Source organism: Macaca fascicularis, chromosome 1, assembly GCF_037993035.2.
Source record: "Macaca fascicularis isolate 582-1 chromosome 1, T2T-MFA8v1.1".
Taxonomy (NCBI): domain Eukaryota; kingdom Metazoa; phylum Chordata; class Mammalia; order Primates; family Cercopithecidae; genus Macaca; species Macaca fascicularis.
Window position 1 is genome coordinate 56,453,218 of NC_088375.1, and position 13,430 is coordinate 56,466,647.

The 13,430-nt window shown below is 33.8% G+C and overlaps 1 protein-coding gene across 10 annotated transcripts in view; it reads left to right on the plus strand.

Annotated features, from left to right (window-relative positions):
* PTPRC (protein tyrosine phosphatase receptor type C) overlaps positions 1 to 13,430 on the plus strand; it is a 122,401-nt gene that overhangs the window by 92,092 nt on the left and 16,879 nt on the right. For 9 of the 10 annotated variants that reach the window (XM_005540329.5, XM_045394459.3, XM_005540330.5 and 6 more), the window contains 8 exons: positions 1,229 to 1,337; positions 2,026 to 2,060; positions 4,523 to 4,632; positions 5,187 to 5,277; positions 5,368 to 5,444; positions 7,395 to 7,431; positions 7,529 to 7,626; positions 8,296 to 8,421. In XM_005540329.5, the coding sequence (XP_005540386.3) occupies positions 1,229 to 1,337; positions 2,026 to 2,060; positions 4,523 to 4,632; positions 5,187 to 5,277; positions 5,368 to 5,444; positions 7,395 to 7,431; positions 7,529 to 7,626; positions 8,296 to 8,421 (683 nt within the window). Of the gene's footprint in view, positions 1 to 1,228; positions 1,338 to 1,648; positions 1,754 to 2,025; positions 2,061 to 4,522; positions 4,633 to 5,186; positions 5,278 to 5,367; positions 5,445 to 7,394; positions 7,432 to 7,528; positions 7,627 to 8,295; positions 8,422 to 13,430 lie in introns of those variants that run through there. The other variant, XM_074031956.1, reaches the window with a different exon arrangement.

The window sequence follows — 13,430 nt, forward strand, 5'->3', positions numbered from 1 at the left end:
CACCTCAACCTCCCAAAGTGCTGGGGTTACAGGGGTAAGACACTGTGCTTGTCTGTTCAGTTACCTTTCTGGTGTCTGTTTCCCCCAAAGAGAATGCAAATTTCCTGAAAACTAATATTTTTTTCTGCCTTATATTCTGTAGCATTTCCACAGACTGTCTTCCTTTTTATCTTCACAGTCCTTCTTATCTTCTAACCTATTTCACCATTTACTTATTTCTTCTGTTTATTATTAATTATCTATTTTTCTTCACTAGAGAGTAAGTTCTATGAGAACAGGACTCTTGTTTTTCTTTTTGTAGATATCCTAAGTGCCTAGAGCTGAATTTGGCAGACGACCAAAGGCCAAAAATATTTTTTGTGAATAGTGAATAATTAGTGCTTACTACGTCCCAGCCACCGTGCTACGTGTTTACTGTGAATCAACACCTTTAGTCACATTTTAGGATTTTGGGAAAGGAGGGACAAAGATAATAAGAAATCTGGCCAAGTTCCCAACTAAGAAGTGGTAGAGCTAGGGTTGGAAGCTAAGCAGTCTGGCTCTGGAGCTGAGGCTCTTAAGTCACCGCATTATTTTGCTGCATTTTCACTACATAAGAAAAGGTGAATATACTGGAGATATTTCCAACACACCCTCTCTTCTATGCCCTTTCCTTAGGAAAAGGCAGGATTTCACATTAAACTTAGTGAATATTTAAGTCAGGGTAAGTCTTATCCTAACTACAGAATGAAACCATTTTTGTCTCTTGAATTGATTTTACACCTCAATGAACAGGTAAGAGGGTTTATCTTTGTGAAGTAGAAGTCTTTCTCATCCCCTTAAGAGACTACCCTCTTCTGCATACGAAGTTAAACTATATGAGTTTGTCTCCAAAAATTATAATAACTGGATTACCTCCTTGATCCCTTCAAACTGAAGTGTCTGGAAAAAAGAGAATTAAATTTAAATGTGTCTTATAAAAGAACTTTATTTAATCAAGAGAAAGAGAATTGTTCTTCTCTTCTTACTCTCCTTAAATATAAAATGTTTTTATTGGTTCTAAACAATATGGCCAAAATCACAGAATTAGAACTTTATTGTATTTGACCTTATTCTAAAATGTTTATTTTTTCAAACCTCACAATAAATTGAAAAATATTAAAATGTAAATACTTTGGAGGTGATTATTCAACCAGTCTAGCAAGTTGTTTGACAATGGTTCTCTGAATGTATTATTTTTCATTTCTAGATAATTCTAAGGCACTGATAGCATTTCTGGCATTTCTGATTATTGTGACATCAATAGCCCTACTTGTTGTTCTCTATAAAATCTATGATCTACATAAGAAAAGATCCTGGTAAGAGTTGATTATGAATTTTCAAATAATAATGGTAGTAGTAATGGTGCAAACACATATCCATATGGCAGTGAGGGAACCAGTTAAATGAAATACATGAACTAGAGAGAAGACAGCATAAAGCCCACTTCATGACGGAACTTTTAATCAAAAACTTTTAGTATGGTTTTATTGGTTTGAATTAAACATTAATGTTATTTTCCTAATTTACTAATAATATTGTGGACTTGTTTAATAATAACCAGTGAAAAGAACGTGTGTGTTTTTTAGTACAAAGTGGGTCAGAGGGATCTAGGAGTGACGAAAGCAAAAGAAAGGAGGTAGATGTCTGGGGAAGTTAATGTGTTTCGTTGGCCAGAAACAACCACATCTTATGAAAAACAGAAGATTTAAAATAAAATCATTTGGCTACTTATGTGAGTTTAGCAAACAAGTCTTGGTTGTTTCTTTTCCTCCCTCACCCTCCTCTCTCCTCTCTGACTCTCCTCTCTCCCATCCTTCTGTCCTCCCTTTGCTCCAGGCTCTCTTCCTGCCTTCCCTCCTTTCCTCTTCTCCTTTCCTCTCTTCTCCTTTTCTTCTCCCTGACTTCCTTCCTTTCCCTTCAATGTATTCATTAAATATAAGTTAAATACCAACTGAATTCTGTGCTTCTTGAGAATATAGAAACTTATTTTTCCTGTTTTCACAGCAATTTGGATGAACAACAGGAGCTTGTTGAAAGGGGTAAGTATGCATATTTTTTGCTGATGAATATTCCTTCCCCTGCATTTGAATCCATTCATTTTATTTCATTTATTTATTTATATTTATTTTAAGACAGAGTCTCATTCTGTCGCCCAGGCTGAAGTGTGGTGGTGTAATCTCTGCTTACTGCAGCCTCTGCCTCCAGGTTCAAGCAATTCTCTTGTGCCTCAGCTTCCCAAGTATCTGGGATTACAGACACAAAGCACCAGGCCCAGCTAATTTTTGTATTTTTAGTAGAGATGGGATATCACCATGTTGCCCATACTGGTTTCGAACTCCTGGCCTCAAGTAATCCGCCCACCTTGGCCTCCCAAAGTGCTGGGATTACAGGCATGAACCACTGTGCCCAGTCCCATTCATTTTAAATAAGAACCGGGCATTTTTAATTTAACTTGGACTTCTGTTGATACAGTGATAAAACTTAAATTCCTTTACTCACTCAGCACCTGTGAAGTTCCCAGTGTACGCCAAGCATTGTGCCAGGTACTGAGAGTACTACAGTGACAGGCACAGACTCTGCCCTTAAAGGGTTTGTAATCTAATAGAGGAAAGCAGATATATCAAGAAATACGACGGTAATTTGATACATGCCCTAGTAGTTGAATGTGTATGATTCTATACATATATAGAAGATAGAAAACTGTGTGCGAGGGCGGAAATCTGGTCTGTTAAGATTGTGGGGAACCAATGGACCAACAAATTAGGGAGTGGTGGAGGGAAGAGTGGATGGAAGTCACAGAGATGGGGAGATGGTACATCTCCTCAAGTCCCTGCCGGGGTGGAATGCTGGCTGCTCCCACTAAAGACGCATTTATGGACAGGATAAAGAACAGCAATTTTACTTAGGAGAAGAAAACAAATTTGTTTATCTTTTTTTTCAACATTTATATTATTTAATTTTTTTAAAATGTGATTTCTAATCCAATAAAAAGGGACAAAGTTGAACCTTTGCAGAAATTGAACTTTTGTTTACAATAAAGAAATTTACTTGCTTTCTCATGCTTAAGACAGGAATAATTTCAGAAGTCCTTTGTGTTAATCTGTGTTAGAAGTGTTTCCCTCTGGTAATAGCAGGTACCAGGTCTCTATGCAGAAACTTTAGGGTTGAATCTTTTGTGCTCCTTAAAAGGCTTTATTTTTATTTGCAGAATGTAACACTATCTGACCCCTTATTACATATTTATTCATTTGGTTGTTGATTATACTCCCCTAACTAGAATGTAAGCTTTGTGAAAGCATGGAGGCTTTTTTTCTTATTTACTGCTTTATGCCCAGTACCAAAGTGAGTATCTAGGATTTGATAAATATTAGTGAATAAATAACACTGAGATAGGGTATCCTGAGGATTCATTTTCATAAGCTGAGGGAGGAATGAAGAGCACAATCAGTAATAAACACCTGAGCAGAAAAGGAAAATCCATCTCAAGGAGTTAAGGTGGACTTGGAAAGTGTCAATGAAATATTTTATCTCAAAATTGATTCTGATTGCACCTTGGAATGCAGTAGAATTTACTCATTCAGACCCCATGAAACCCTGAATGTGGCCCTCAGTTCAGAATGAATGAATACCAGGCATTCCCAACAACCTAAAGAAACAATTGCATATAGCCAGTTTGATAGCTGTGATTGGATAGAAAGTTTCCATGGGTAGTAAGACAAATGGGTTGCCCTCATGGATACCTTTTTTCTTTATCTGTTAAATGGGTAAAATTAATATGATTACTGAAAGAAATACTATCAGTAGTACATGGAAGAGTGGGAGAAACATACTTTTTATATATGTGACAGATTAAATTATCTTACCTTTCTAAAGGGTTTGGTTTTCAAGTTCCATATGCAATTATAGCTTTTTATGGTTAGTATACTTTTACTATTTAGTAAGTTATTTCACAAACATAGTATATCATGTGTTTCATGTACTTGAAGCAAAACGAATTAACACAACTGTTTCACCGTTTAGTGTAAACAGATGATCAAATTAAGCTGTGTCATGGGTATAAGGGTATTAATCATATTGTCTTATTTCATTTGCATGTTTACAGCATTTTACAAGTTGAAAATGAAAACAATACAAAGAAAAATAATAATTGTATTATAAATAAATAAGTATGGCAATTGCTATAAAATACATATTATCAAACAAATGTGAATGTCCTTATAATGGTGATGTTTAGTCTGGCATCCCTTCTCTAAGCATAGAAAATGGGGAAGAACATTCTGGTAGAGGGAACAATATAAAGCCCGGAAGAGATCTGAAGTACAAGATTGAGCAGTCATTGATTTGTAGGTAAATGTTTGGATGTGAGTGAGATTTCTCAGATGAAATGTATACGAAGAGGAAAGAAGCTAAAGGATTGAGTACACGGTGTAAATTTAATGAAATGTGTATGCCCACCTGAAAGACACATATAACTAGTACTGAATCTTTAATATGTTTCCAGATGATGAAAAACAACTGATGAATGTGGAGCCAATCCATGCAGATATTTTGTTGGAAACTTATAAGAGGAAGATTGCTGATGAAGGAAGACTTTTTCTGGCTGAATTTCAGGTGTGTGTTGCTTTTGTTATATGATAAATTCAACATCAAGACAATTCCACTTTAAATGTATTTATATTGCAATTTGCCTTCATAATTTATCCCACTTGATATTGCAACATAAGCAAAATAGATATTATTAGCAGATATCTATGAACCAGAAGGAGACTCATAGAGGTTGACGAGATTATAGTGTGGAGCTAGTAAATATTTCAATGTAATGCTTTATTGTATTATGAAGTTGTGTCACAAAATGTATTTGGCTGATTTTGTAGTTGTACTCTAGGTACTCATCCAAGTATCTGTTTTTAAATGAATTTGATAGTGACACAACAACTAATCCTAAATTTGTCCCTACTCAAGAGATTTGTTCTGAAAGTTGTCAATCATTAATTTTTTTTAAAAAAGTGATTTTATTTTTACATAATTCCTGATCTTAATTTCAATTACTCTAAGCAAATTTTTTTTAGCAATATGAGGAAAATGTTTTACAGGATATCTCATTTGCTCAAAACGATCATTTTTCCTGAATCTTCTGTGATCCAAGAAATCATTGTTTCTTTCAGAGCATCCCGCGGGTGTTCAGCAAGTTTCCTATAAAGGAAGCTCGAAAGCCCTTTAACCAGAATAAAAACCGTTATGTTGACATTCTTCCTTGTGAGTACTTACCGAGTATTGAATTCCCATATATTTAGGCCACTTGATTATTCATTATTTTACTTGTTTATTTTTCTTTTCCTTAAACAGATGATTATAACCGTGTTGAACTCTCTGAGATAAATGGAGATGCAGGGTCAAACTACATAAATGCCAGCTATATTGATGTGAGTAAAAATTTGCATTTTTCCTTTTTTTTTTTTTTTTTGAGACGGAGTCTCGCTCTGTCGCCCAGGCTGGAGTGCACTGGCGTGATCTCGGCTCACTGCAAGCTCCACCTCCCGGGCTCACGCCATTCTCCTGCCTCAGCCTCCCGAGCAGCTGGGACTACAGGCGCCCGCCACCGCGCCCAGCTAATTTTTTGTATTTTTAGTAGGGACGGGGTTTCACCGTGGTCTCGATCTCCTGATCTCCTGACCTTGTGATCCGCCTGCCTCGGCCTCCCAAAGTGCTGGGATTACAGGCGTGAGCCACCGCGCCCGGCCAAAATTTGCATTTTTCTTATTCCTGTATATTTCATTCAGCTCCTTCTTTGTCTCGGCAAAATTTTAGAAATATTATTAAAAATATTTTGAAGTGAGCCCATATGTCACTGATAAAAACAGAAAATTATTAATATTTGCAAGGATATTTATTATGTGACTATTGGTATTGGGTATAACAGAATTTTCCTCTACAAACAAAATTATATTAAGAATTAATTTAATGTACTCTGGTACCTCTTGTGTGCTAGATATTAGACTAAATAATCTATACATGTATTTCTCAAAAGAAGCCCACATTTGCCTCAGCCATGTGCCATATAAGTGAGGACTGGAAGGCTCAGTTTAGTTAATTACCTTGTCCTTGTTCACACAACTGGTAAATACTTGAGTTGAAATTCAACCAGAGTCTGACTGACTCCAAAATGTTATCCGTTAATTTAATCATACTAAATTTCAGCAGACACTCCTCATCAACACAGATCATCTGTCCACTGGATTTATGCAGAAATGTAAATGTCTGTACGTGGTTAATTTATTTAAAATATCTTAAAATTTAATTTATTATACAAATGTTAAATAATTAATCCATTATATAGGTTAAATAATTTTAAACAGTATAAAAATATATACAGACTGAAAAAATCTTTTTTTCTCCCCAAATCTGCCATTTTCCCAGTGTCCTCACCTACCAGAAGCAACTATATTTTCTATTCAAATATATATGGTAATTATGGTATCAGGTTACTTATGTTTCTCCATTGGAACTTGGAGCTCCCAGAAAGCATATGTCTTCTGCTTTTAGATAGGTGATTAACATATTGTAGCTATTCAATAAATACTTATTAAGTAAATGAATGTATGCGCAATACTGTGTCATGAGATAGAAGTTTCAGGAAGTTACTTAAATTAATGTTGAATTCTTGTGACCCATGTTTCAAATTTAATCCAATGGTAAAGGCCATCTCTTTCTGAAGAGCTCCTTTCATTGCTGAGGTGAATTTAGGAGTCTGAGATAATTCTGGAAGAAGCCAGTATAATATTTTATCTGCCTCTGTACTCCTTTATCTTGGTAACAGGAGCAGAGAAAGCAGACATTGTAGGTAATGAAATGAAAGTTATTATATCTCTTATCCGAAATGGCAGAGAAGTCTAGGGAATCATCATATTCCAGCAGAAATTAAGAGGTGAAAATGCGGGTAAAATCCAAGAATGATTTGTTGAAAGAAATTGAGTAAAAATCCCAAAAGTAACTGCATGGCTGGTGAGCAGGTTTAAACAGTGGCAGATGATCCTATAAGAGTTGGCAGGATATAAAATGTTGAAATGTCTAGAGCACTTTTGTAAATTATAACAACATCCCAGATGAAGATGAAGCCTAGTGTTAAAATTGCTTGAAGTTTACAGCAAAGATACATGAAAGTCATGAATATTCTTTGCAAATGCTAACATGTTGAGCAAATTAAATGCCTGACCACCAATTAATAAGATCCCCTTAATACTTTGAAACTGCCCAGAGAAATTCACAATCACAAAATGATGGATCTAAGGCAATTCCTCTAACTCACAATTTTTCATGTTAATGAGTAATTGAATGTTCAGCAAATGACATATCTTTGCATGTGTTTTCAATAGGGTTTCAAAGAACCCAGGAAATACATTGCTGCACAAGGTAATTTCTTTGATAATCCAATATTCTTTTTGAAAAATTATTTTATAGCACTTTTAAGAAAACATTTCTTATCAACTTTTATTTGTTTACCTCCTAGGTCCCAGGGATGAAACCGTTGATGATTTCTGGAGGATGATTTGGGAACAGAAAGCCACAGTTATTGTCATGGTCACTCGATGTGAAGAAGGAAACAGGGTAAGAACAAAGAAGATTCATAGTGTGGATCTTGGGGTTAGGAAAATAAAGTGTTGAATGGCATTTTGAAAAGCCACGTATATCTGCCTCATGACTAAACAGAGAGTTCTCTATTTTAATCAGTATTAACTTTTATTTAAATTTTTCATACCTGTAGAAAACTAAAACTTTTAACATACAAATATATGTCTGTTTCTGATTAATTAAACTTGATTCCTGTTTCTTTGCAGTGTTGTTATAAGTTCAGTAAATTTCACTGTTTTAGCTTCACAAGAACTTAATACTCGAAACAAAACTGACCTTGGGCAGATAGGTGGTGAGTCATGTAATGTGACTTTAGGAGTAAAAGCCTCTCTGTCCCCCTACCTAAAATTAACCACAAGCAATCACATCTTTTTTGCTGACAAATGATTGTCTCCTCTCTTAACATGCATGTAAGCCTGGAAAGATCATCTCGCTAAAAAGTATGAAGGAAATTCTACAGCACTCATAAGTGGGAAATAGAACATATATCAAGCATCACAGCTTAAGGTTTATATATGCTTGAACTACACAAATGTTTTGAGAATTTCAAATGAGTATAGGTTTTGTTTTCACTCTTTAAAGAAAGTTGGATAAAAATTGGCTTAAATTAAAAATTCAAATACTTAATAATGTTTTCAAATACAGAACAAGTGTGCAGAATACTGGCCGTCAATGGAAGAGGGCACTCGGGCTTTTGGAGATGTTGTTGTAAAGATCAACCAGCACAAAAGATGTCCAGATTACATCATTCAGAAATTGAACATTGTAAATGTGAGTTTGTTTTTTACATAATTTTTGTTTTGATACTGTTTTTATAAAAATATAATTATGGAATATTAAATTTGAGAAATTAAAATATATCAGGAAAAATTATTTTTGATAACCTTTAGGATGAAAAGCTGTGGTTGGAACAATGACAAAAGCCAATAGGGTCAAATTTAAGTCACTGGTCAAGACGTTTTTGTCCAAGTCAAATCGAAAGTATTATACTGTGACCCTCGAAGTATTATAAAAAGAGGGAAGGTCCATTAAATGTGTTGAATACATAATCGAATTGTTAAAAGAATAAGCAATTTGTCCTTATTGTCAGTGAGTTTCTACTTTTATGAAAAAGATTAATTTTTCCATAAGAGAAATGACAGAATTAGAGAACACTATAAGAAGTATAAAGTTCTAACTATGCAGCAGCGATGGAATGTTTAGTTCAGAAAATAAGGAGGTCATTGTGGCCTTAGATAATAGTTAAAATGGAAGTCATCATGCATATTATATAATTCCATTTATATGAAAAATCCACAATAGGCAAGCCAATAAAGACAGAAAGTAGATCAGTGGTTGCCTGGAGCTGAGGAGGTCAAACAGAAAAGGGGAGTGGCTGCAAATAAGAACAGCCTTTCATTTTGTGATGATGAAAATGTTCTGTAATTAGATATAAAGGTGATGGTTGTATCCTTTAGTGAATGTAATATGAATACTGAATTGTACATTTTAAACTGGTGAACTTTATGGTATGTAAAATGTATCTTTTATTTCCAACAAATGAATTTTATTTTTAATTTTTTGGGGTACATGGTAGGTATATTTATGGGGTAAATGAGATGTTTTGATGCAGGCATACAATGCATAACAATCACATCAGGGTAAATGGGGGGTCCATTATCTCAAGCATTTATCCTTTCTTTCTGTTGCAAACAATCCAATTATACTGTTTTGTTTATTTTGAAATGCATAATAAATTATTGTTGAATAGTCACCCTGTTGTGCTATCAAACACTGGATCTTCTTCTTTTTATCTAATTATATTTTTGTACACATTAACCATCACCATTTCCACCCCTGCCATACCCTTCCCATCCTTCGATAACCATCATTCTACTCTGTATATCCAAGAGTTCAATTATTTTAAATTTTAGCTCCCACAAATAAGTAACAATATATGAAGTCTGTATTTCTGTGTCTGGCTTATTTCACTTAACATAAGTCCTCCAGGTCCATCCATATTGTTGCAAATGACTATATCTTACCCCTTTTTATGGCTGAATAATACTTCATTGTATATATGTACTACATTTTCTTTATCCATTCATCTGTTGATTGATGCTTAGGTTGTTTCCAAAAGTTGACTATTATGAACAGTGCTCCAATAAACACGGGAGTGCAGATATCTCTTCAATCTACTGTTTCCTTTCTTTGGGGTATATACCAAACAGTGGGATTGCTGGATCATATGGTAGTGCTATTTTTAGTTTTATTTTTATTTTTTTTTTTTTTTGAGAAACCTCCAGATTGTCCTATATAGTTGTTGTACTGATTTACTTTCTTACCAACATTGTCTGAGGGTTTTCTTTTCTTCACATCCTTGCAAGCATTCATTTTTGGTTGTCTTTTATATATAAGTCATTATAACTGGAACGAGGCGATAATATAGTTTTGATTTGCATTTCTCTGATAATAAATAATATTGGCCACCTTTTTATATATCTGTTTGCCATTTGTATGTCTTCTTTTGAGAAATTTCTGTTCAGATCTTTTGCCTATTTAAAAATCAGATTATTAGATTTTTTATCATAAAGTTCTATAAGCTTCTTTTGTATTCTGGATATTAATCCTTTGTCAGATGGAGAGTTGGAAAATATTTTCCCTCATTCTGTGGCTTGTCTCTTCACTTTGTTGATTGTTTTCTTTGCTGTACAGAAGCTTTCTAACTTGATGTAATTCTACTTGTTCATTTTTGCTATGTTTGCCTCTGCTCGTGGGGCATTATTCAATAATTTTGCACAAACCAATGTCCTGGAGAGTTCTTCCAACATTTTCTTTTAGTAGTTTCATAGATTAAGGTCTTATATCTAAGTCTAATCCATTTTTTACTTAATGTTTATATACAGCAAGAGGTAGGGGTTTAGTTTCATTCTTCCACATATGAATATCCAGTTTTCACAGTACAATGTATTGTGGAAACTGTCCTTTCCCCAATGCATATTCTTGGTACCTTTGTCAAAAACGAGTTCACTGTAGACTTATAGAATTATTCATGTGTTCTCTATTGTGTTTCATTGCTCTATGTATGTTTCTATGCCAGTACCATGCTGTTCTGGTTACTATAGCCCTGAAGTATAATTTCAAGTCAGGTATTGTGATTCCTCTAGTTTTGTTCTTTTCACTTAGGATGGCTTTGGCTTTTCTGGGTCTTTTGTGGTTTCATATAAGTGTTAGGATTATTTTTTTCTACTTGTAAGGAATATTATTGGTATTTTGATAGAGATTGCATTGAATCTGTAGATAGTTTTGAGTAGTATGGACATTCTAACAATACTCAGTCTTGAACATGGAATAGCTTTCCATTTTTTATGTCCTCTTCAATTTCTTGCATCAATATTTCCCAGTTTTCATTGTAGAGATCTTTTACTTCTTTGGTTAAGTTTATTCCTAGGTATTTATGTTGTTTTTATCTACTGCAAATGAGATTACTTTCTTGATTTCTTTTTCAGATAGTTCAATGTTGGCATATAAAAATACTATTTTTTAATGTTGATTTTGTATCGTATGACCTTACTGAATTTGTGAATCAATTCTAATAGTTTTTTTGGTGAAGTATTTAGGTTTTTCCAAATATAAGATCATATAATGTGCAAACAAGGATAATTTGACTTCTTCCTTTCCAATTTGGATGCCATATGTTTCTTTCTCTTGTCTGATTGCTCTAGCTTGGACTTCCAGTACTATGTTGAACAACAGTGGTGAAAGTGGGCATCCTTGTCTTTATCCAGATCTTAGAAGAAAGGCTTTCAGTTTTTTCTCATTTAGTATGATGCTAGCTGTGGGTATGTCATATGTGACTTTTATTCTGTTGAGGTATGTTCCTTCATTACCCTGTTTTTTGAGGGTTTTTTTTACTATGAAGAGATGTTGAATTTTTATGAAATAATTTTTCAGCATCAATTGAAATGATCATTTGTCTTTTGTCCTTCATTCTGTTGATATAATGTATCACAATAATTGATTTGTGTATGTTGAACCATCCTTGCATCCCTTGGATAAATGCCACTTGATCAGGACGAATGATATTTTTAATGTGCTGTTGAATTCAGTTTGCTAGTATTTTGTTGAGGCTTTTTGCAGGGATATTGACTGATAGTTTTCTTTTTCTTGATGTGTACTTGTCTGGTTTTGGTATCAGAGTAATACTGGCTTTGTAGAATGAGTTTGGAAGAATTCCCTTCTCTTCCATTTTTTGGAATAGTTTGAGTAGAATTGGTATTAGTTCTTCTTTAAATGTTTGGTAAAATACAGTAATGAAGCCATTAGGTCCTGGGCTTTTCTTTGCTGGGAAACTTTTCATTAGAACCTCCATCTCATTACTTGTTGTCCATTCAGGTTTTGGGTACCAACAATAATGGTGACATCAACTTTTCAAGACACGGAGAGCAAAATAATAAATGAATTGAAATAATAAAATGATAAAAAATGGAGGAATGAAGTTAAAATGTAGCATTTTCATTATATTACACTTTGCTTGTTAGTTTGTTTACACAATCTCTGTTGTCTTCAGCATAAAATAATGGATTATAAGATATTGTTTGCAAGCCTTATGATAACCCCAAATCCAAAAGCATTCAACAGATACATAAAAATAAAAAGCAAGAAATTAAAACAGACCACCAGAGAAAAATCACCTTCACTTAAAGGAAGACAGGAAGAAAAGAAAGAAGGAAGAGGAGGCCACAAAATAACCATACAAGAAATAACAAAATGGCAGGAGTAAGTCTTTATTTATCAACAATAACACTGAATATCAGTGTACTAAACTCTGTAAACAAAATACATAGAGTGGCTGAATAGATTAATAAAATAAGACCCAACAATCTGTTGCTTACAAGAAACATTCTTCACCTGTAAAGACACAAACAGACTTAAAATAAGAGATGGAAAATTATATTCCATGTAAATGGAAACCTAAAAAGAGAAGGAGTACCTATACTTATATCACACAGGTGTATTTCAACACAAAAACGAATAAAAGAGATATTGATTGTCTCTATGTAATGATAAAGGAGTTAATTCAGCAAGAGGATATAACAATTGTAAATATATATGCACATAATACTGGAGCACACAGATATATAAAGCAAATATTATTAGAGCTAAAGAGAGAGATAGACTCCAATACAATAGCAGTTGGAGACTTCAACACCCTACTTTCAGCATTAGTCAGATCACCCAGGAAGAAAATCAACAAAGAAACATTGGTCTTAATTTGCATTTTAGACCAAATGAACCTAACAGACATTTATAGAACACTTCAACCAATATCTGAAGGATACACATTCTTCAGATCCATGGATCATACTCAGGGACATACCTTGTGTTATGCTATGAAGCAAGTCTTATAAAATTTTAAAAAATGAATTATATAAACTTTTCTTTGACTACAATCAAACTAGAAATCAATAACAAGAATTTTGGAAACTATACAAACTTGTGGAGAGTGAACAATGTATTCCTCAATGACCACTGATTCAATGAGGAAATCACTAAGGAAATTTTAAAATTTCTCAAAACAAATGAAAATGGGAACACAACAATCCAAATCCTATGTGATACAGTGAAAGCAGTACTAAGAGAAAAGTTTGTAAGAGTAAGCACCTGCATTAAAAAAGAAAAATTTCAAATAAACAACATGATACATTTCAAAGAACTAGAAAAGCAAGCACAAACCAAACGGTAAATTGGAAGAAAAAAAAAATAAAGATCAAAGTAGAAATAAGTGAAATTGAAATAAA